This window comes from Phragmites australis, chromosome 4, assembly GCF_958298935.1.
Source record: "Phragmites australis chromosome 4, lpPhrAust1.1, whole genome shotgun sequence".
In the NCBI taxonomy this organism is placed as follows: domain Eukaryota; kingdom Viridiplantae; phylum Streptophyta; class Magnoliopsida; order Poales; family Poaceae; genus Phragmites; species Phragmites australis.
In genome coordinates, this window is record NC_084924.1 from 6079890 (window position 1) to 6102756 (window position 22867).

General features: G+C 47.3%; 1 protein-coding gene and 1 pseudogene across 2 annotated transcripts; one reads left to right on the top strand and one right to left on the bottom strand.

Moving 5' to 3' along the window:
- The first annotated feature begins 6997 nt into the window (after positions 1-6997).
- Positions 6998-9242, top strand: LOC133915428 (two pore potassium channel a-like). Of its 2 annotated transcripts, none has more exons than XM_062358579.1 (3): positions 6998-7292; positions 7805-8747; positions 8856-9242. In XM_062358579.1, exons 2-3 carry the CDS (start codon positions 7858-7860, stop codon positions 9007-9009), a joined length of 1044 nt encoding a protein of 347 aa, XP_062214563.1. In that variant the 5' UTR covers positions 6998-7292; positions 7805-7857; the 3' UTR covers positions 9010-9242. The 2 variants fall into 2 exon arrangements, with proteins under 2 accessions (XP_062214563.1, XP_062214562.1); XM_062358578.1 differs by having other exon boundaries at positions 7820-8747.
- A 4437-nt stretch (positions 9243-13679) lies between these two features.
- On the bottom strand, positions 13680-16982 carry LOC133914551 (phytochrome C-like; annotated as a pseudogene).
- Positions 16983-22867: the final 5885 nt, after the last annotated feature.

Genomic DNA, 22867 nt, shown 5'->3' on the forward strand with positions numbered 1-22867 from the left:
CAGCTGCGTCCAAAGCTACTTTCACGGCCCAACAGAATTGATGCCCAAAGCCCCAAACAGCCGAACGCAAGCACGCACCAGACGAGACGAAGGGCGACGGCACAACGCCTGGCAGCGGCAGTGGCGCGAGCTCTAGCACGACGGCGGCGCGAGATCTAGCGCTGCGGGGCTCGATGTCGTGGAGGTGCTAGCTGAGCTGGTAGCCTGGTCAGTTTCGCTAGGAGGCGTGGCATGCGGCTGAGCGACGCACCACGGAGACGCGCACATCGGGTCGTGGCCGTGCGCAGCGGCACGCACAGGCGCGGCTTCGCTTGGCGCAGGTGGGCTCGGGCGACGGAGCTCTTGCTTGGCGCCGGCTCCTACGCCATTGAGGGAGAGGGGGCGCACTTGGGAGGGAAAAATGGAGTTGGTCTCAGCCATGGGAGATGGAAGGAGTGCTGCTGCTGTTCTGATCGACATGGGAGATGGAAGGAGTGCGCGAGCGGCGCGGCGGAGTGCTAGCAGGGCATTCGCAGAGCTTCACGGGTATCCACGGTTTCCGCTTTTTCCAGGTGAAGAGTGCGGTTTTTATTTCTGTTTGTTATTATCTACTTATAACAACCCATCCGTCCTTGGTGGAGGAAGGTGGTTGCTCTGAAGGTTTGATTTTCATCCCTTTAAATTAAGGGAAATTTAGATATATGCCATTATAAATATTGCAGTTCAGAGATATGTCATTATAAATATCGTAGTTCAGAGATATACCATTATAAATATCGCAGTTCAGAGATATACCATTATAAATCGTGATTTTGGAGTCGTGCCATTACAAAATTACGGAAGTTAGATCCGTACCATTACTTACCTCTTCGGCTCAAATTCATATGTTTTTCAGCTCTCGTATTTCTGTATGGACTATTTTGCCCTCGTCATCTTCGAGTAGCTGCCTCCCCCTCATTGTCTCTTCTCCTAGCCGAAGCTACCCGTCGCAGCCGCACCACATGCCATTGGCTGCCGCTGTCGAAACCATCATCCGACGTGCCAGTTGTGGTGCAAAGCAAGGCATCTGAGCCCGTCAAGATCGTCACCGCCCAGGCGGAGGCACCCAAGCCAGCCGAGCAAGACGCCAAGCCAGGCGACGGCGCCAACTACGATGAGGCAACCAGGCAGCAACCCAAGCTGCCGCAGGTGAAGCGCGTGTCCAGCGTCGAGCTTCATCTACCTTCTCAAATTAGATCCCGTCATTTTCCTAACAAATTGAGCACGCCATCCGTCTTCTTCACCGGCGCCAGAAACCCCCTCCGCCACCTCACTGTCGAGCCATCGCTGTGCAGCCTCCCTCGATGAGCCGAGCACACGGTGAGCTACCCCTCACCCCGGTGGTGCTCTGGCGTGCATCGGTTGGGCTATATCCCGACGCTGGCATGGCCCACCGCGGAGCTCTGAGCGTTGCCACGCCAGGCGCACACCACCGACGGGCTTGGCGCTGAGGTACGCCGCGTGGAACTCCTCGTTGGTCAGCTTCTTCACCCAAGCACGCACACGGTGGTGGCCGGAATTCATCATTCTCTTTCTCGAAGCTTCGGTGGAGTGACTCGTCGAAGCTCATCACGACAGATCTGGTCGCTGGATTCACCGTGTCAAGCGGAGCTACTCTGCTCCGCAATGGACGACACTCCACCCATGCTCTTGGGCCTGGCCTTACAATTCTATCGTGTGCCACCAAAGGGGAGGGGATCTCACCGAAGTTGGAGCTCCGCTGGTGGACCGACACAAGAGATGGGTGTGCTGGAGAAGACCAGGGGCAATTTTGTCCAATCACAAGTGATTTCAGGGCAAGGCAACTAGCAAACGTAGGTAGTGGCATGGATCTAATTTTGGCAGTTTTGTAATGGCATGTTTTCAAATACATGATTTGTAATGGAATTTCTCAAAACTGTGCCATTTATAATGGTATAAATCTAATTAACCATTAAATTAAATGTGCATTCTCACTGTTATAGTGTTATGCCCAATAATCTACAACTAGATATGCTTTGCTAGTTTGCTACGATTGCAACAATGGTCATTATCATGGACATTGTCCAAATCCTCCTACGCGCTAGTGCTATAGTTGCAAGAAAACTGGAAATAAATTTGTTGCATGCCCAGAGAACGAGGGAAGAAAGGTTTAAGAGTTTGTGGTTTTGGAATGCCTAGGATGGGTTTTCAGTTTTCACAGTATTCATATTCCAACAGGCAACAAATAAAAATAGGGAACGGAAGTAGGGAAAACAGCGGACGAGAGGAATGGGTGACGCGGGGGGGGGGGGGGGGGGGGCTGGGTTTCCCAGCGGCAGTCACCATTACTGTTGGCCATCGCAGCCTTCTCTGTTAGCCTCCATCCACGGTCTCCTCTCCTCCCCTTATTAAGCTTTGCACCAGAGGTTTGTCACGAGGGGGGGCAACCGGTGGGCTTTGCTGCACTAGGCGGCTGCGGCCGCCGCAGCTGGACATGCTCCCCGGGGATTGGATCTGTCACTCCCTCCATCCGCATCACCTCTGTCCACCACCCCAACCCCAGCTCCACAGCTGGACGTCACCGTCAAACCCCATCTCCTGAGCGCTGCTACCTAGATCCTCCTGCACTGCCCTGGGAGAACGTCGCATCTGCCAAATCCGTGCCGACTTAGAGCTCGTCGACGGCCTCCAGATCTGCGTGTCCCCGGAACTCACCGGCCCCTCTGAAAGCTCGGTTACAGATCTGTCGGCTTCTACGATCTACTTCATGCCACTAGACTGCCCCACGCTGATGCCCTCCACGACTCATGCCGACCTCGACGACCACATCCCATGACGATCTACACCTCAGCAAGTTCCTTCCCATCGACGAGCTTTCTGGCTTGGTGCAGATCTGTGCACGATCGGTGGGGCGTCTTCGTCTACACGAGGGGAGCAACAGTAGAAGTGCGCCGCTACCCGTGTGCTGTGTGTTCCGCACCGGTGTTGTGTAGGCAGCGAGGAAGGTCTCCTCCGTCGGATCTCGATGCTATTGGTCGCAGTCCCACCTCGGCTCTTTGGATCTCTGTTGACGTTCTGCTCATTCATCACCTACCCTACCTTCTAGCCAGCATGTGAGGCTGGGTCATGACGCCTCCTCTATCAGCGGGCGTTGCTAGTATGGAGGGTCAGGTGGACACTACAACTCACTCCTGCAAGGTGCCGTGGGTGTCGGTTGGCTCCACAGGCTACCCTCATCGCGACCCGTCTTCACGCAGCATCAAGCAACCATCATCAAAGTCAGTGTGCAGCATGGCCTTCAAGAGGTGGGCCCGGGGTAGGTGTTACCGTTGCCTCGCATGTGACCACCAAGTCAGCTCTTGTCAAGACTCCTTCCGCTGTATCCATTGTCGTCGCCCTGGGCATCGGGAGCGACATTGCCACCTTCAATCCTCATCTCTTGCCCCGTGAGCCCATTCTCCATTCACCCAACCTCACCGTCCTCAGCAAGCACGAAGTTATGCTGATATTGTGGCCACATCTATGTCGAGTGGAAGTCGCTCTCCGTTATCAAATTCGCCTAGCCCCATCATCCCCAACTGCCACAACACGAGGGAGCTATGTGCGGATGTCATTGTCATGCCTCTCTTGGGTTGGTCGCCACGGGCCATGAGCTTGTGCTTACGCCATTGATAGAATCGCTACGTTCAGAGCTCCAACCAATGATCTTGACCCACTTGGAGGAAGTGTTGTGCCCCCTCACGGATGAGGCCTTCACCATCAAGCTGTGGCTAGCTCGTGTGGCTAACCACCTGGAGGGCGTGGAGATGCCTAGTGAGGATCCCCCCCCCCCCGCTACCGATATGGTCGGCCTCTTTGGCCCTTGTTATCTAGTTTGGCGCTCACCAATCCGTCTTTACTCATTCCACTTGCAGTTGCTTGCACGCCTTCCAGGGATCCCTTGTCGTGCAAGACGGTGACCATGACTAATGTGGAAACGGGCATCCAAGTGTGTCCCATCATCAATGAGGTGGATGTGGTGCCTCCAGGGACCCCTGATGCACAAAAGCACCAGGAACCATTCTCGGAGAAGACGTTACTCCAAGTTGATATCCTTGTTGACCCCTTGGTCACCACTGCGGATGGGGTTGCCTTGTCGAGTTTAGAGGAACTGTTGGGGCCCATGACCGACCTTGTGTTGCAAACTCAAGCCCATGCTTCTAGGGCAGAAGAGGGGCCGTCTGAAACACCTGTGGCCACTCCGTTGCTCCCTGCACTTGAGCCGAAGACCCTGGAGTACTACTGTGACTACTCGAGGATTGACATTCATCAGTTGGAGGCAACGACCCCGATTTATTAGCAACTATATGAAGCTTACCTTCTCTCGCTAGCAAACCACCCCACTATGTTCAAGACGGAGACTTTGGATTGCTACTTGAACTTTCCTACTGCACCTATTCCAGACTCCTCTAAAGCACATGAAAGTTCATTTTTTGTGAGGGTCGAGGACCCCCATGCACTCCACTGAGACCCCCATCACCGGTGGCACCGGTAACACGCAAGCGAAGGACTTCCGATAGATTGATGGTCCGCCGAAGTGCTTGCCTTACCTAGAAGTATCTGGCCAAGTTCGATGGATCATCACCCCCTCCACCAGAAGTGCTCTCCCGGATTATTTCGGTCGTCGGCCTTTCAAGCTTACATGGGGCCATGAGTCATTGATCTTGCTAGTCGCAAAGGGAGTGGTACCGTTGCATTTCTTCTGTTGCTTGTAGTTGATTCGACGTCGGCTATAGTTTCTAGTGTTGTTAGTGATGTTGATGATGTTGTCTCTTTCTTTTTCTTCCTATATGTAGCTTCCCAGGGCTACCTACTTGTATTTCCTCCTACTTTATTCAATGAAATTAGCGTTGTCTTATGCCGGTTCGTTCAAAAAAAAAACAAATAAGAATAAGAATACGAATACGAAAATAAAGATTAAAGAAAGAGGTGCTAGGTGATGATGGATGACCAATTGACTATAGAAGAAGGTGAGGCAGATATGGAGAAAATTAAAACAGAGCTTTGCTATCTTTTCAGATGTCATAATACATGGCCAATATGTCAATTATCATAATTGATATCTTTGACATATTTTGAGCTATGTACACACAATTTAAAAATGCTAAGCCCGCTACTGCTTAGAAGTAATTGGAACAAGGCTTTCCGTGTAAGAGATTAGGTCCAACCAGCATAAATTTTCCCATGCATGCCTCCAAGGTGCGTCAGGCCATCCATGTCAAATATTCCATCTTCTTTTACCCCGGCCGTGAGGCGTGAGCTTCCAAGTCCTAATGGAAGAGACAACAACCACCCCGTGAGCTGCCAAGTGAGGAGGCCATTGGGTAGCACTGCTTTGGGACATCGATTATGTAACGGCAATCCCATCGTGGATTACCCCTTGCAATGCTTGCCGGTCTGAGAGCTCAAAATAGGATAGGGTGGATCAACCAAGATTTCCCTGCCAAGTGAGGCCATCTTCACCAATGGTGGATGCAGAGAAAGCGTGTAGAGGACTCATCCGCCTCTCTTTCTTTTCTTCTTCATCTTCTCTCTTTTCTTCTTCCTCTCCCTCATCCATAGCAAAAAATTAAGGAGCTTCCCATTGGTTGCGAAGCAGCCAAGCCCCACTGGACCCCTGATCTTCGCGCACCAATGGTGAGGACCTCCATCCCCATTGCAACAATCTCATGGGATTTTAATCACGGGAAGATAGAAAGAGCGTGCCACCTTTGTATCTGCCCGTGGAACAGGAAGCATCAAGGCCGAAGCCAATCGGAAGGTATGTGTCATGTTGCGCTGGCTCTCCGGCAGCGCGATGCCATCCCTCGTGGCCGGGTTGACGACGTAGGTCTCGGTGTTGGTGGGGAGCAGCGCCAAGCCGTCGCAGTGCGCCATTTGGGACACCGGCCGCCCAAACAAGCCGTCCGGGAAGTGCCTCCCGTAGACGAGCGTCGCGGTACCGCTGCTGCCTTCTTGTAAACACTACCTGCAGAAGAGGATGTTGGTCCAGAAAGGCTTGTCAAGCGAGTCCTCCAGGACGCCGGGTTCCCAGCGAAATCTGGGGCTGATGACTGACCATGAGGAACGAACACGGGTTCTGCTGCTGCTTCTGTTTGGAGCGGTGGAGGTGCGCACCAACGAAAAACGGATGCCAAGCCTTGCTGACGGACTTGAACCTCACCAGGGATGCCACAGGCAGCCGGATTAAGATCTCCAACACGATCTCATCCAGCAGCTCGGGGATAGTCTCAGTCTTCTGCTGCATGCACCCTCTGCCTCTTTCTCCTCTTATCCGCCAAGTACACGCAGCAAGAAGTTCCCAACAATGATCCGTATATGCAATGCACGGCACTGGCAATGCTGACTTTTATATGCGTGCTTGATGGATGATTCCTGAGTGAATTCCAACACGGCCTCCCTGTTAAATCGATGGGTTGGTTTCTGTGTTCGGAATCCTTCCCGCATTTTTCTCGGCAATGATCGCTATCTGTTCTTCTTGCTCCCTGGCGGTAAGTACCCGTGTAACGCTAGGCAAGGCGATGGGAAAGGCAACTCCGTATGTGGTGAATACAGAGTTATCTAGTTTGTTGTTTCTCCTTTATCTGATATACGTCTATCTATTTCATATTTTTATATATTTTATAAAAAATTCATCTACACCTTCAACACGAATCATGCCCATGCATCTTCAAGTACTTAGTAAAATTTTACTTTCTACAAGATGTTTTGTGTTTTCCCACTTGATGAACTGTCAACCACAAGAGACTTAATTATATGTATTAAAGTTGATCAATATTTAATAATATATTTGAAGTTGATCATCTTTTATTATATACCCCACGGGGACTACTTTTAACAATTTTTTCTTTGTCTCTCTTACTCAATATAAAATTTTATTAAAAACTAGTTTTTATAGGATATATGATTAAGAATGAGGAACTACAGACATAAAAATCGATCAAGCTTTAGATATATAATAATTAGCTTTCCCTGTGTCTACTCTGTTCCTCCGTCTCCTCCAGGAGAGCAGAACCGAAGCAGGTACGCGGGTCATCTCCCTTAAAATAGCGCCCCCCGCGGCGTACGCGGCAGCCACACGTTGCGCACGGCGGGGGTCGTGGATCGCGGCGTTGCGCATCGGTCTTCTCGCCTCGGCTAAGAGGCGTGCGGACTGCCGACACGCAGAGGGGAGAAGGCAGAGGAGCCCGAGAGAGGAAGCGGAGCTGAAGGAACTTCCCTTGCCCGGAGGATCCAGTCGAGCTCGGTCGATCTGACTCTCCCAAAGCCCCAAGGTAAAGAAGAACATCTGTGATTGCCTTCATGTATCTTTTTCTATTCATGTATACTTGAATAGTTGAATTTCCATTCCACCGCTAGGTTTCCATGTTCATCTCAGAACTTCCTTGCTCGATTCCATGAATTTTTTTAAGTTACATGTTGACTCGCGATGGAGAGCTAGAGATCAGATCTTAACAAATTCGGATAGAGACTGGCGTAGAAATTCGGGTGACAAGGAAAGAGACAGATAGAGGTGGGGATTATCATGCCCTTTGCGTGCCTGAAGGGCCAAAAGTCCAAAAGTTCATGCTACCTTTGCCTTTGCCTATGAATTGGTCTTCGTCCAGTCCATTCTGCCTCATCAATCTGTTATAGGGGAAGTCAATCTTGGTGATCCTTGTTCCGTGCAGCATTTTTTTTTTTTTTTTTTTTTTTGCATGTAGCATGTCTCGCTGATGACAATTTACGAGTTCCAAATATATCCTCTCTTAGTCATCTCTATTATGTGTTGATAATATGCGTGTAGCTCTCTGAACTTCAGGTCGTTGAACGCGATCGCAGCAGATCCAGGCTAAGCTGATGGCTGACAACAGTATCCAACAAGCATTGTTAGATGATCCTCCTAATGTGCTGAAAAGGAAGCCATCCGAAGGAGCCAAACGTTTCCGACGATGCAGGACAACTCCATCCTCAGATCCCAGCCAAAAATCCGATGATGCCGGCTCCGTGCTTCGAGCCAAGGAGTTGTTCAAGGAGATACGACCGAGCTTCAAGCTAGTAGGCTTCCTCCTCTTTGTCTACCTGCTAGTGGGCGTCATCATCTTTTACCTTGTCATGGATCAGATATCCGGCAAGAGAACTAATAGAGTGCTTGATGCCTTGTACTTCTGTATTGTCACAATGACCTCGGTTGGCTATGGAGATCTCGTCCCTAACAGTGACACAACAAAGCTTCTTGCTTGTGCTTTCGTCTTCACTGGCATGGCGATCATTGCTCTCTTTGTCAGTAAGTCTGCGGATTACCTTGTCGAGAAGCAGGAGGTGTTGTTCTTCAAAGCACTGCACATGAATATGAAGGCTGGTGAGGCCAAAATGTTCAGAGCAATCGAAAAAAACAGGGTAAAGTACAAATTCTACACGGTTGCTCTACTTCTTGTGACGGCTGTTGTTGCTGGGACTGTATTTCTGTGGAAGGTTGAGAAACTGAGCCTTGTTGATTCCTTCTACTGCGTCTGTGCCACAATCACTACCCTGGGCTATGGGGATAAAAGCTTCTCGTCCAAATTGGGGCGTGTTTTCGCGGTGTTTTGGATTATCACAAGTACTATAATCATGGCTCAGTTCTTCCTGTACCTTGCTGAGCTCTACACCGAGCGACGGCAGAAAATGCTGGCCAAATGGGTGCTCACTAGGAGGATCACAACCATGGATCTTGAGGCAGCTGATCTGGATGGTGACCGACAGGTTGGGTAAGTGCATACTTATAACTCATTTTCGTCACCTTTCTTCCATCAGTCAATGTTTTCAGAAGTGTGTATATCACTGGTGCTGATGTCTGAACCTTGATTTATGTACAGTGCTGCTGAATTTGTACTGTACAAGCTAAAAGAGCTGGGCAAGATCAGCCAAGAGGAGATATCTTCTTTCCTTGAGGAGTTTGACAAGCTCGATGTTGACCAGTCCGGGACACTCTCAGCTTACGATCTGACTCTGGCACAAATCGGTCGATGACTGATATATGCATGTGCATTTGATTTTGCTGCTTGAATGATTTTGGTTGATGCTGTTAGCATTTCTGGTGTCCATATGTAACACTGTAATCTTGCAAAGATGCAAAAGAGACAATTGAGAAATTGTATCCCACTTTCCCTCTCAAATCAAGCCTGGACATATGAAACAAATATTTGCTGGAAGATTCTCGAAGCTTGCACACCTGCATATATGAAGAAATTTTTATAGCTCTATTCCTGTTATTGCCATGTTTCCAGCATATAATTGAAAAATATTGTGTAGCTGTGATGCTCACCTGGATAGATGCAGACTTTTGAGCTTGTTGCTATTGGCTTTGAAGCTGCAGGAAAGCAGCAAATCTGATGCATCTGATGCCTAGAGATCATTTAGGATTTCAGGAATATATGCAGTGGCAAGCTCAGTTCCCGTGGGATAGTGACCTGGTAGAACTCATAGAACATCCAGAGTTGCAGACCATTAAGCAATTCAATTCTAATGGGTTGCCATAACTACAGTAATACAACAAGGCTAACTTTTTTTCTGAGAGCATTTGAGCACTTATATTCAAATAATTGTAGTTGAATTCTTGTGATGAGTCAACTTCCAGTCACTAGCAATCCAGCTTAAAAGATATGTTTATTACATGATCTGATATGTAACTACTATACTAAAGTACATTCAGGCAACGTAACTAAAGTCTAAAATAAAAGAAGACACTTGTCCATTAGACAGGCACAATTCTGGACGGGTACTGGTATGTTCAATCTTATAAATGCCTTCCTTGTTTGATCTTCTGGGGGATATATTCTTCCGATAAAAAGGAAATGGAACTTGCAGATAGTGCTTCAGTCTCAAATTTGACACCTTTCTGCAACATTGATTCCAACTCCGACCTGCCAATGAGAGAATACATGTGAAAATTTTAGAAAGAAAATTATGATAGTACAAAGAAAAAATAAGTCAGAATTCTTGCTAGCCAAATGGTGTATTTAATCTCTTCCAAATATCATGTGATTGCACCTATTGTGCCTTACTGGTGAAAGCAGGCAGCTATAAAGTTATTGGAACTAAAGAACTGGTGCTGAAGGCACTTAAAACTGTAGTAACTAAATCATAAGAATTGACCACTGCACAGATATCAGATTTCACTGACGTCACTAGCTCATTTGCTGCATTTGGTCAGCTAGTTTTACCAACATGTTCTTGTGGGTCTCTTAAGAAAGAAATTCTGAAAATCTAGTTTAACCACTACTGAGATTGAGACCATTAATCAAAAGACAGTTCTAATAGTAAGAATAGAAAGAAGAAGAAATTATGAAAGGCCTCGTTTGGAATTGTAGGGGCATCAAGAAAAAAGGTGTTGCCCCTTACATCAGAGATCTCATTCTGGAGCATAACTTTCATTTCATAGGTTTGCAGGAGACAACGCAAAAGGACTTCGATGATGTTTTCTTAAGAACTCTTGATACTCACCAGAAGTCTCTCTGGATGTGGAATCCTTCCAAAGGAAAATCTAGCGGGATTCTATGTGGGATAAATTTGGATTTTCTGGATGTAGGTTCTTATTCTCAAGGGGAATATATGATGCAGCTAAATGTTTGGGACAAACATTTGAAAACTAAATGAAATATGTTAGTTGTTTATGATGCAGCTCAAGAAGAAAACAAAGAAGAGTTCCTTCTGGAGTTTGCACAATTCTGCAGTAAGAATTCTGAACCTATCATTATGGGGGGGGGGGGGGGGGATTTCAATAAGAACAAGGGGGATGATGTGAATAAGAAAACTGATGTGCTTAATGCTATCATTCAAATGAATGAGGTTAGAGAAAGTAAGATGTCTGGTGGAAAGTATACCTTGTCTAATAATCAGGTTAATCCCACATTAGAAAAACTGGATCGAATTTTGATTAGCAAAGAGTGGGAGTTGTTGTTTCCTAGAGTAATGGTACAGATATTATCCTAATCTCCACTGAAGTAGGTAAGCCTTTTGAAGCATCTTACTTTCAGATTTGAATTAAGCTGGTTGAATCAGCCAGATTTTTTATACAAGTTAAAAAGATATGTGACAGATCATGCAAAGCAGATTCAGCATTTGATAGGATTCAGCTTAAATTGAAACAATTTAAGCAGTACTTTAAAGGTTGGGGTTTCAACCTACTAGGTGAAATGAGAAAAAAAGAAATCATCTATCCAATATGAAAGTACTAGAGTGCAATATGCAGAGATTTTCAATTGCCAAATAGGAAAATTTCCTATAAGATATCTAGGGGCCCCAGTCGCCTCCATGTGATTGACTGGGCTCCTTTGGAAGACTATAATGGAAAACGACTTGATGTGTAGCAAGGGGGTTCTTTGTCTATTGCAGGCAGAACCACTTTAATTAACTCAAGTTCAACTAATTCTCCCATTTATCATATGTCTATGTTACTTTCCAAGACTGCCATTGATAGAATGAATAAAGTGAGAGGAGTTTTTTTTTTTTTTTGGACAAAGGGGAGTACAAAAAAGGAATATCATATGGCAAGATGGGAGAAAATATGAAAAAGTAAAAAAGAAAGGGAGTCTTGGGATTAAGGTCCTAAGGAAAAGGAATATTAGCTTACTATGCAAATGGTAGTGGAGACTTGAGCAGGAAACTGGTATTTGGCAAGAACTAGTGAAAACAGTCAAATTTCCTTCAAGGAATCAGAAAGAATTCCTGCTTTCTAAACGGAGCCTGAGAACATGGCTTGAGAGATACTCCTACTGGCAACACAAGTAAAGCCTGTCTCACAAGAAAAAAGAACACAAGTGAGGCTTTTATTCAACCTTAGAGCATTTTCAACCGACTTCTTAAATCTTGCTCCTTATATCTTCATATAGTGAGTCTCTCCAAAAATTCCTTTTCCATTTCTCTACGCGCTCCAACTGATTTCTTAAATCTCGATCCTTAAATTCCACTCACCTATATTTTATTAATATCATATAACTAAAAAAATATTTCCAACTGTTTTATTTGCAACTACTATTATTTTCACCATATAACCTAGAGCTAGAAATAATTTTAAAAATTTATCCAACAAATAATAAAAATATTAGTAAATCTTCCCCGATTTTAGGGAATTTATTTAAGGCCCTAATAATTATTACAAGTTATAAAAGTAGCATTTTTTTAAAGAATTTTAGCATAAATTTTACACAGTCTTTTTGGATGGATCCAATTAAATGAGTTACATAGGATTATAGAACATGTATAAAAGTTCTAAAATTTTTAGAGCAATAGAAAACCATTGTTTTGATTTGGTCCACAATCATTGTCTACAATGTCATTGTGATCCCCTCTCCCGATGTGGCGAGCGAGGAACAATAGCAAGCTGGATAATGATAGCGAGTCAGTTGGAGCCGTTTTTTCATCCCGTTCGGCAAATTTGCTGATAACCTTTGTTATCTGGACACCCGTGTCCAAATTTATTTGACGAATTGGACACCCCGAATCCGAGCCGGATTCCAACACCCGTGCCGAATTCCGAGTTGTATTTCGCATGTCCAAATTTTCTTTGCCGAATCGGACACCCGAGTCCGAGTCGGATTCCGACACATGTGTCCGTGTCCAGGTAACACTGCCGATAACTGAGCCAGATAGCGACTCCCTTGGAGTTGCTCTTACATGTCATCATTCACATACAATTGTTGGTTAAAGTTACACTAAACCTAGCCAGCTAGCTAGCTCTCCAAACGACCAGATCTACCCTTATTACGAAGTCCGTGTCAGATACCAACGCGACCAACCGATGTCTGAATTTGAATATTTGATACAGCTGAGCTCTCCCTGAAAGGGCCTAGTTTACAATTCTGGGTGCAAGAGCGTCAGAATTTACTTGTCGAAGGCTTCAACAGCTTGCTGCTGAGTTGGGCGACCGGGAACTCCACCAGGACAATGAACGACGAGCTGTCGGCTTCCCGGAGGTACTGTACCATGTCGCTCATCATCTTCAGGAGCTTCTGGCTTATGTACAGGCCGAGACCCTCCCTGGACACCCCTGGGCTGTGATGGAACATCTACTGTATCAGAGCCTCTGGGATGCCCGGCGTTCAGCCAGTCAGTTTAAATAGCTGCTTTCACAAGAAAGGCTTGTACTGGAGACTGCTCTCCAGTGAAATCATCTGTGCATACCAGAAAGCTCACCAGGCAATCTACAACATCTAGCTCCCCAAAAGGAGTCATAGGTGACCCGCCTTTTACCACTGTGACCTGTATTCTTAGCCACTGCAATGTTTATACAAGTGGCCGGGACAGTACCAGTTTTACACAGGTGCCACTTATACTGTTTCTAACCGCAGAGTTTCTACTCATGATACTCGTGGTATGTCTGCCTGTATCTTTTCTGATGCAGTGATACGAAACACAAACTGTGGGAATTAAGATGTAAGGAAGTGACAATTTGCTTATCTTAGGGCTTATCTGTTGTGCGTCAACAGATGGCAATTTTTGTTCATGGACACATAACACTGAATCACACTGCCAAAGTTATTTACGAGAGCGCCCCGCTGAACAAGACAAATGTTGGGAGTTACGTTGGATCAATGGAAACTAGTAGATGTAAAAATATAACAGTCCGTCTACTTCTGAAGCTGTCCTTTCAGTTCAAGAACAAGAATCAAAAGACCAAGATGAGGCAAGTTACCTGAACTCTAAAGAGCAATCTGCATGCCAGACCCAATATTTTCCTTCCTGGGAATGACCTGGAGTACAATAGGTCCTTCGGCTGGTTGTGTGAATTGAAGAGTGCATGCCAGGTAGTCTGCTAGGACCTGCTGAAGCCTTAAATTGTCTTCGTAGAGGTACATGCATGATACTTCTACAGGCCAATCACGATTGATAGAAATTCGTTTTTCCTTGCTCAAAGACATGCCTTGCATTAGGACCTTATTGAGAGCTTCCTCGAGGTTGAATTCCACTGTGTTCATCTCCATATGGCTGTAACAGCAAGCGTTTATTTATGAGCAGTTAATCTATTAATTTTTTTCATGCATGTAAAAGTGAACGGGGCAACCTTGCTATACTCGTGGTATGTATGCATATATTTTCTAGTACTAGAAGCATTACTACATTGAACAAAATTTCATGCAGCGTTTCTAACCATCATGTAAATATGAATAGAAAGTGTATCTTTATGTGAATCATGTTTAATCGTATACTACTCCATATATCCATTCTAACTAAGAAAAGCATGAACTCGAACCAAACTCAGTTTTGTATAAGCACAGTTTCCTGGTTTTACTAACATTACTAGAAACATGATCACAAATAACTGAAGGGGTCGAAATTAGATAAGGCACTTGTACTAAAATGACTAAGATGATCTGGACAATATGGCACTTACCACTGCTCAATGCTTTCAAGATCTGTGTCGTGTACAATCTTTTTCAGCTGTTCTTGACAGAGAACATTGGACGCAAGAAGTTGCCTCTGCTCCTCTGTCAACTTGGAAGGTTCCAATAAATTACGAGTGAATTGCATGCCATTGAGTGGGTTCCTTAATTCTTGACGAATATATGTCAATTCCTTAAAGCTATTTGTAGCAGCTTGTTCAGACATTTTCTGCACCTGCAGAGCATGATGAAGCTCTGGGCTTGCCACATGCAGAAAGCAGAGAGCACCGGTGATCTTACCCTCAGCATTTGTCCTCTTGTTTGCTGTCAGCAGGGATTCTACATACTTGCCATCTATGTCGAAGAAACCAAAAAGGAGTTTCTCAGGGTCCTGGCCAGAGATCACCGTGTTCATCAGTATGCTAAGTTTCGTCAGAGTAGCATGATCTTTCACCCTACAGCCATAATCATGAAGGGTGAAAACCTCCCCAATTAACAACTTATCGATTGCATCTTCCCTCTTCATACCAGTAATCTTTTGCATAGCTTCATTCCACTCTAAACAGGAACCAAGATCATTGATCATAAATATGGGAGGGATGAGCTCACAGGGGTTCTTTACTATTGCAACATAGTCACCTTGTATTCGTGTATACTTATCCATAATCATCTTCTGCCCCGTCAAATCTTGTGCTACAAAACAAAGTCCAACAGCTTTCTCTGAAAGGTCACAACAACAGCAGGAATTTTAACCATCAAGATTACAGGGCTGTTGTATTCATGTTGATGGAATGTTTTAAGCTTGATTTCCAGATTTTTCTCTTCAACTCCTGAAATAGAAGAAAGGAGGCACTATAACCTGTCTTTTAAAAATAGCGGACGCATTCAGACTGAGCTGGAGAGCACAAAAAGATCAAATTCAGTGCAAAGTGACAAACCTTGTAAAGCTGAGTTCAAAATCTGCTTAACCACTTCAACAGAATCATCATCGACGAGATCTACCAGAGGCCTCCCTATGGCTTCCTTGACAAGTAATCCAGTGAGTTCTGCAACTTTATTGTTCCATCCATTTATGTTACTGGCGATGTCGACAGCCAACATAGGGGCAGTTGCTGTCTCAATTAACCGGACCATCTCATTTGTAACTGTTCTCAGTTCCAGTAGGCCCTGTATCTTCATATCATCGGATGGAGTTTTTACAATGGACCTTACATTGTTTTGTTGGCATCTTCATCTTAAAGGGAGACACGTAATATTAGCTGCAAAGAATGGATAGCATCCAATTCAATATCCTCCCAAGGAACACTTCTCCATTTAACCACCTCCAAGAAGGCCTTGAATGAAGATCGTGGATGCATCCTCCTGCCATTCTCATCTGTGTCGACCGGTTCATGCTTAGCTCCACCCCACTTGGTCTCCTTTGCTGTGTGGGATCGGAACCAGAAGATAAAATCTTTGGACGAAATCTTGATGGCCACCATGCCACACACAACCTCACGAAGTGCAGCAGCACCAGGATATAACCCGCTTCAACTAAGCTGTCAGTACTCAGCCCAGTTGAACCATCATGGTACTCCAGCAGCCACGTGACAATGTTCTTTATATCTGCCTCGAAGGGTGTTGATCCGAGCACCCAAAGCTGGTTTTGGTAATACAATGCAGCACCATCGCACTTTACCAGATCCATTACATTAGGCGACTGGGTAAATATCCCAACAGGAGCATCCCGGAGGAGCATATCACAGAGAAGGGTCTGCGTTCGGAGAATGTGCCTCTCCTTTGCCTGAGCAGCCAGTTCCACCTCCTTGTTGAGCTGTATGCCAAATACTTGCAAGAGAAACTCGCAAGCATACTGCATACCTTAGCGGGAAAGGGGCAAACCTCGGGCTCGTATGATGGCAGACCACCAGCCCCCAGCCCCCCACAGCTTCCTGCCTCTCGGTTGCTGGTCACTCCCAGTGTTTCCATCCTCCTTGTCCTCGTTTATAGTGACCGACATCACAAGCGACGCGACTGAACCCATGTTTGCCATGTACTGCGCATGGCAACCATGGGAAGCCCGGAGCGTGGAGCCACATAGGCTGAGAGGCTGTGCTAGGATGTCATCCTGAATGATCTTCACTGGAGTGGCATAACAATCGCGTATCATCCGTACTTTGTTATTCATAAACAGAAATCTGGACGCCAGCGGAATGTCGGTGGCTGGGTAGTGCAGGCCAAGATATGGCTCCAGATCAGAACTCCTGCACTCTGCGATGATCTCAAAGTGCTCATCCTCATGGAACTTGTACGCCATCACCCAGTCATAGCCTGTGAGCTCGCTCACCTCACGGACCAGCACGTCGCACAGCAAGGAGAGGTTCCCTCTGGGCAGCGACTGCAGCCGGGAGATAGCCTTGGCAGCAAGCTTGTACGACTTGAGCGCGCCCGCAGCGGTGACGGGCACGTCACCAGGGTTGACCGGCTCAAGGTAGACGACGAGGCTGTGACGCCCGTTTCCTTTTCCCGCCGGGCCGGCCCAGTCTCTCCACGCGCGTGGCCTAGCTCAGCCCACTACTCCCTCCCTCCCTCTCTTCATCTTGCTGATAGCCGGGACCCACCTGTCATTCCTGCTCCCGTCATGTCCGCAACCGTTGGCCGAAACCGCCACCCCCACGTTCGCCCCCCCCCCCCCGCCCCCACACGAACTCGAACCTGCAACCGGCGCCTTCCCTCATGCCTATAAAGCCACCCAACCCCACCACCTCATTTTTTTACCTTAACCTGTCGCCCGAGCTCACTATCGTCGAGCCACCATTATTGTCGCTCGAAGCTCAACTGCTCGAAGATCGCTGCAGCCGAGCCCTTCCCAGCACATCTGAGGCCGCCCTCAGCTTCGCAGAAGCACGAGGAGGCTTCCCCGACCTCCAGATTTCTCGCTTCGCCACCGGAACCACCTCCTCACCAAGCTCCGGTGAGTCTCGCCGCCTCTTCACCGTTGTTGGCTTTCCCCATTGTGCCCCAAGATTCGTTGACCCTCTCTTCGGTTTCGTAGGACCCCCAACAAGCTTTTCCGACCCTCAACTCCGCTTCTCCATTATTGTAGACAAGCCCACTATTTCGCGGGTTCAAAACTTGGCTTTCGAATTGTGTATTGTATAATTTTGAATATATCGTTTACAGACATGCGCTTAAACCACTGTATACAAAAGAAACATCAGAGCAATGTAATAGAAACATTGAGCTTTATTCATTCCTTACTAAACTACAAGTTTCATCGATTACAACACTCTGCTCTATACTCATACGCACATGCTATCTGACTAGCTCTTCTGATCTGGCGACTGCTTCGTCTTGGTTCCCGTGGTCTCATGAAGCCTCCGGTTAATTACGTCTATCTCCCAGATTACCTTAGATTAAGATGCGTTGGCGGTCGTCATGTTCAGGTCGTCTCCGAGTCTGCAAAGCTGTAGTCACATGCATCAAAACAGAGCAAAGTAAGCATTAGTAGTAAAACATAAACGGGATAACAATCTAGCATGAGCTTTATGGATTGTTTATGTATCTTGGGTCATCATTGGCTAAACGACCTCAAAATAGTATATGATTGAGGTGAGCTAGGAGCACGGCACGACGTATAGCTACAACCGGTGCGGCAGGGAGCCCAACACCGTCATTAGCTCACTAACTCCCTCAGGCCTTGGACTTAACCTCATTAGTCATCTCTGAAGGCAACAAAGGCAACCCAGCCACATAGGCACCAAGCCACAAAGGCGGTAAAGCCACATAGGCAAAAGGGTAATCACATCAGCAACAAGCGGCCATACTCATGCTCAATAACAGAACAACATTAGGTAACAGGGCAATAAGAGGGCTCAGCACCAGATGAGCCACAAGGACCATATGCAATAGAAGGGCCTAAAATAACATAGCCCCACTCAACAGAAGTAGAGCCACATCATTTGGCAATCAAGCACCCACAGCCAAGTCATCGCCAAGTATACATCAAGAATAGCAATACAGGGGCAGCATACCAGCCTCATCCTCGCATACCCAACACCATATCAATAAATCAAACAAGCAGCAATAGGCATGGAGCTCCTCACATGATCATAACCAAATCAAACATTGCCACTAGCCTCCCTGTTACTTGATCAATCAACAATGAAAGGCAAATAAATAGGCAAGAGGATTGACTTATCAACAGAAGGGTACATAGCAGAGGCCGACAACAACACACACTGATCATTAACAGGGCAAGGCTAGAAATAGCACACGTGCGCGCTTGGCGAAAATAGAGGAAAACAGTGAACCACCACACCAGCAAACACTCACAGCACAACAGGGCTCAGACGCCCAACTGGATCTAGCGGCGCTCTGACTCCCAGCCGACGGTGCATCAGGACGGTGATATTCAACTTTCCCAACCGACAACATTCAGATTACCTAGCCAATGGCCCAAAACATGGCTAGACGTCGACAACAACACGCTGGTCGGAGCACGCATTAATCAACAGAACCAAAACATCTCGACATCAATGAGGCCAAAGCATATCCGCTTCCACGACCATAGCACAAAGGCCGGTAGAAGTAATCTCCACGGCCATGGAAACAAAGGCTAGCTAGAGTAATCTCTATAGCGGACACCAGCAGAAGAAACAACATAGCACACCTCAACGGCCCCGACACAAGTGCCGGACGGAGCACACATAGCAAAATCAACAGCCAGGGATAGCTACCACATGGCGAACACGACCACAACACGCACACTGGCGGTGACTCACGGGTCACTGGACACAGCAACGACCCAAGCCAACTCGACGGTGGCGAGTACAAAGAAACATGCGCGAGCCGGAGCCCCACACAAATCAAAAGCACCAAAGATGACGACGACCAACATATCTCCACGGCCACAGCACAAGCAACGATCAAAATATAACCACGACAGCCAAATCATCTCAATGGCCATGGCACGAAGCCAGTCGAAGCAGAAGACCTATTCATCTTAGCACCCAACACATCTCAACGGTCATGGCAAAGCTAGCTGGAGCCACATAACATAGCGAGAAGATGGATGCACTCGTCAGTGGTAGATCCCACCCAGCCGACAGCAAGCCACCAGTGGCACCGTCTACCCAAACGATGAAACATGGCCACCCACGCACACGAAAAAAACACAGCCAACCAAATCTCTATGGTCACGGCATGAATGTCGGTTGGAGCTTATCTGTAGCATAGAAGAAGGAGAGGAGGAGGTGGGTCACATGAGGAACCCACCAGTGAGGGGGGCGACTATAAGACCCCAACTCGGGATCTCCTGTGCCACAAGTATTAGTCCCTGGATCAAGTAGCTGATACATACAGTATAACAGTTGTAGTATCATAATCAAACTTCGTACATAAGTATTAGAGTTTAGAGTATAAAAGGTTACAAATCATACTATATATTACAAACCTAACCGATCGGCCAACCAAAAGCATAGCGGAAAGCAAAGACCCAAAGCCACAAGCAGCTAGGGTGCCAACGCGACTTCTAAGGCTACTTTTCATCCTCGCCTTCACCTCCAGCAAAGTCAGCGCTGGTGTCGGAGGGTGAACTCCTATCGCAGGGATCCCGAGAGACCCCCTTTTAGAGATTCGGCCGGGGGGATGATCCTGAACGAGCTTGTTTTGGGAAATAAGCGGGAAACGGAAATAAATGCAGTGGCTGGTGGGAGATGATCGTCCTAGTGCGAGAGAGATGGGTGCACCAGGGTTTAGACAGGTTCGGGCCGCACGGAGGCGTAACACCCTACTCCTGTGTGAGTGCTATATCTGTCCTTGAAGGGAATTCTTCAAAGATGTATCTGGTTACAAGAGAGAGCCATTTACTGAGAGCTTGAGGCTCTCGTGTTCTAGCTTGGCTTGAGCTGGTTCGAGCGTCTGCGTTCTCTTTCTTTTTGCTGTCGGTCTCCCCTTTTACGTGTTCTCCATCCTTTCCCTTTATAGGCGCGCCGACCTCGACATATCCTGAATGGGAAAGAGGGGTGCCAGTGCCAAGGTGCCACGGAGAAAGGCGTCATCATTCCGTCTTGGCGAAGTGACAGGGGCGGTGGAAAAATGCGACGCGCATCCGACCACTCGCCACTGTGGATGCCCTCGGGCGCCATTTAAGGGGGCCCACCGGGCAGCCTCAGAGGTGCCCGGTGCGCCCACCCTGTCTTGTTCTTCTGCCAGGGCAGGGTGGCAGGCGGAGCGCTTCGATTCTGGCAACGTTATCCCGAGGCACCCGGATGAAACGGGACGGGACCCGTGCATTTAATGGACCCACGCCCCCCTGCCAGTGCATGGCAGGGTCTGACACTGGGGCGTGGGCAGCTGAGAATGTCAGGATGTCAGGCCGCGCGTGCCTATTAAATGCGGCATTGGGCCTTTGACTGGCTGACACCCCGACGATAGGACCCTTCGGGTCGTCGGACGATCTTGCGTGAACCTTCGGGGAACCGAGTCCTCGGGGGCTGCCACGTGCAGCCCCGAGCCCTCTCTCCCGAGCACTTCGGTGAGACCTTCGGGGAACCGAGTCCTCGGGGGCTGCCACGTGCAGCCCCGAGCACTCTCTCCCGAGTACTTCGGTGGGACCTTCGGGGAACCGAGTCCTCGGGGGCTGCCACGTGCAGCCCCGAGCACTCTCTCCCGAGTACTTCGGTGGGACCTTTGGGGAACCGAGTCCTCAGGGGCTGCCACGTGCAGCCCCGAGCACTCTCTCCCGAGTACTTGGGTGAGACCTTCGGGGAACCGAGTCCTCGGGGGCTGCCAAGTGCAGCCCCGAGCACTCCCTCCCGAGCACTTCGGTGTTTGGATCATCGGGGGACTATAGTACTCGGGGATAAGTGAGAAACCTCCCGAGCACTTCCTTCCCGGTACTTGGACTCTGCGGATCATCGGGGAACTGGGGTGCTCGGGAACCTAGAGGCTACGGCCCCGAGCACCTTCCCCCGGGACTTAGTTTTTTCTTATCCTGCAGGGTGGACCTCGCGGGATGGTGACATGTGGCAGATGGCCGGCCCGGTCTCGGGATTCAGGGACCCCTGGTTCCTAATACACCGACAGCTGGCTTCCTCATCTGAATGACAACAAGAGTGAGCACGGAAAGTACTCAGCAAGCCCTATACTACTTCAAGGTGTTGATAGATGTATAAAGGGGTAATTCAAATATAAGGCTTTACGATTTAGTTTTAAGCGTAAAGTAGTTTATGCAAATATTCAATTGTATTATCTACTATTGACTTCAACTGTTTAAATAGTTTCAAAACAAGGTCATAAGCGATATTTGGGAGTTTTCGGTCCTTAGAGGGGCTATACCTTGCTCTACAGTCCCTATCATCACATCTGGTGTACCTCTATTACCACACAGTTTCTGACAGATTGAGTCAGGAACAATATCACACGGACATCTAGTCCACACACTCACTCATCAAAACACACTCACCTAGAGTCTATTCAAGCGTGACCATGCATTCGCATGTCTATGACTATGGACACATATATTTGGATAGATTTACACTCTGTAGAGATTGTACACTATACCCACGTGATATGCTTAGCCTCCAACCATTGTAAGCGGAAGAGCGTATCATATTGAGACACTCCAATCACCTTTTCTGTCGGACTTTTCTACGAGATTCACCCCCAAGTACTAGTGGTCTTGTACTAAATGACATGTTTCCTTTTTAAGCATTTGCCGGTCTCTGCACGCTCAAACAAAGGGTCACACAGCCACTTGACTGCTCGCAGCTCTCAACCTCCTAGTATAATGCCCAACTCAGTCCGGTGAAGGAGAAGTCAAGTTCTACCCATTCAGGACGCATGATTGCACGAGGGGTGGCTAAGCATGACGGCGCAAAGACTCAATCCTTAAATGATCAGGGTAGACATTTTCTGGTAATGAATACCGCAGAGATAACTCAAGTCTCCACGAGCATCCTCATCCAAAGTACTACTCCACCTGCCACTACCAAAAAAGTTTTCACCCATTTTTACACACCACCCTCCACATCCCACATGACATTAAGGATTTCACAACCATCACAAAATTCACAACCATCAAGGATTCATGGTATATGAGTTATCATTGATAACAATAAATCTTATCTCTGATGAGAGGTGTTTTAAAAGTGTCGTCTTCGAGGAGACGTATTTAATCCTAAGCATGCTAGATATCAAGACGTTGTTTGTCCTTAATATAGATAACAATAAGTAATCATAGGGTGATATGTATTTTAGACAAGACATTTAAGGCATGTCATGTGTTTGATAGGGTTAACTACCTTAAGTAATTTGTAAAAGCGCAATACATAGCACATATAATAATAAGTCAAGTTTTAGTAGATCATGTAGATTATCTGAAAACATGTGTTCAATATGATCAAGTAAATAAGACTTGCCTTCTCCTAGGTTTTCTTCAAAGTCTTGGTTGTAGTCAAGATCTTTCTCGCTCCTCACGCTTTTCACGTAACACTCGCAGAATTCTGGCGGTTCTGCCATTGCGA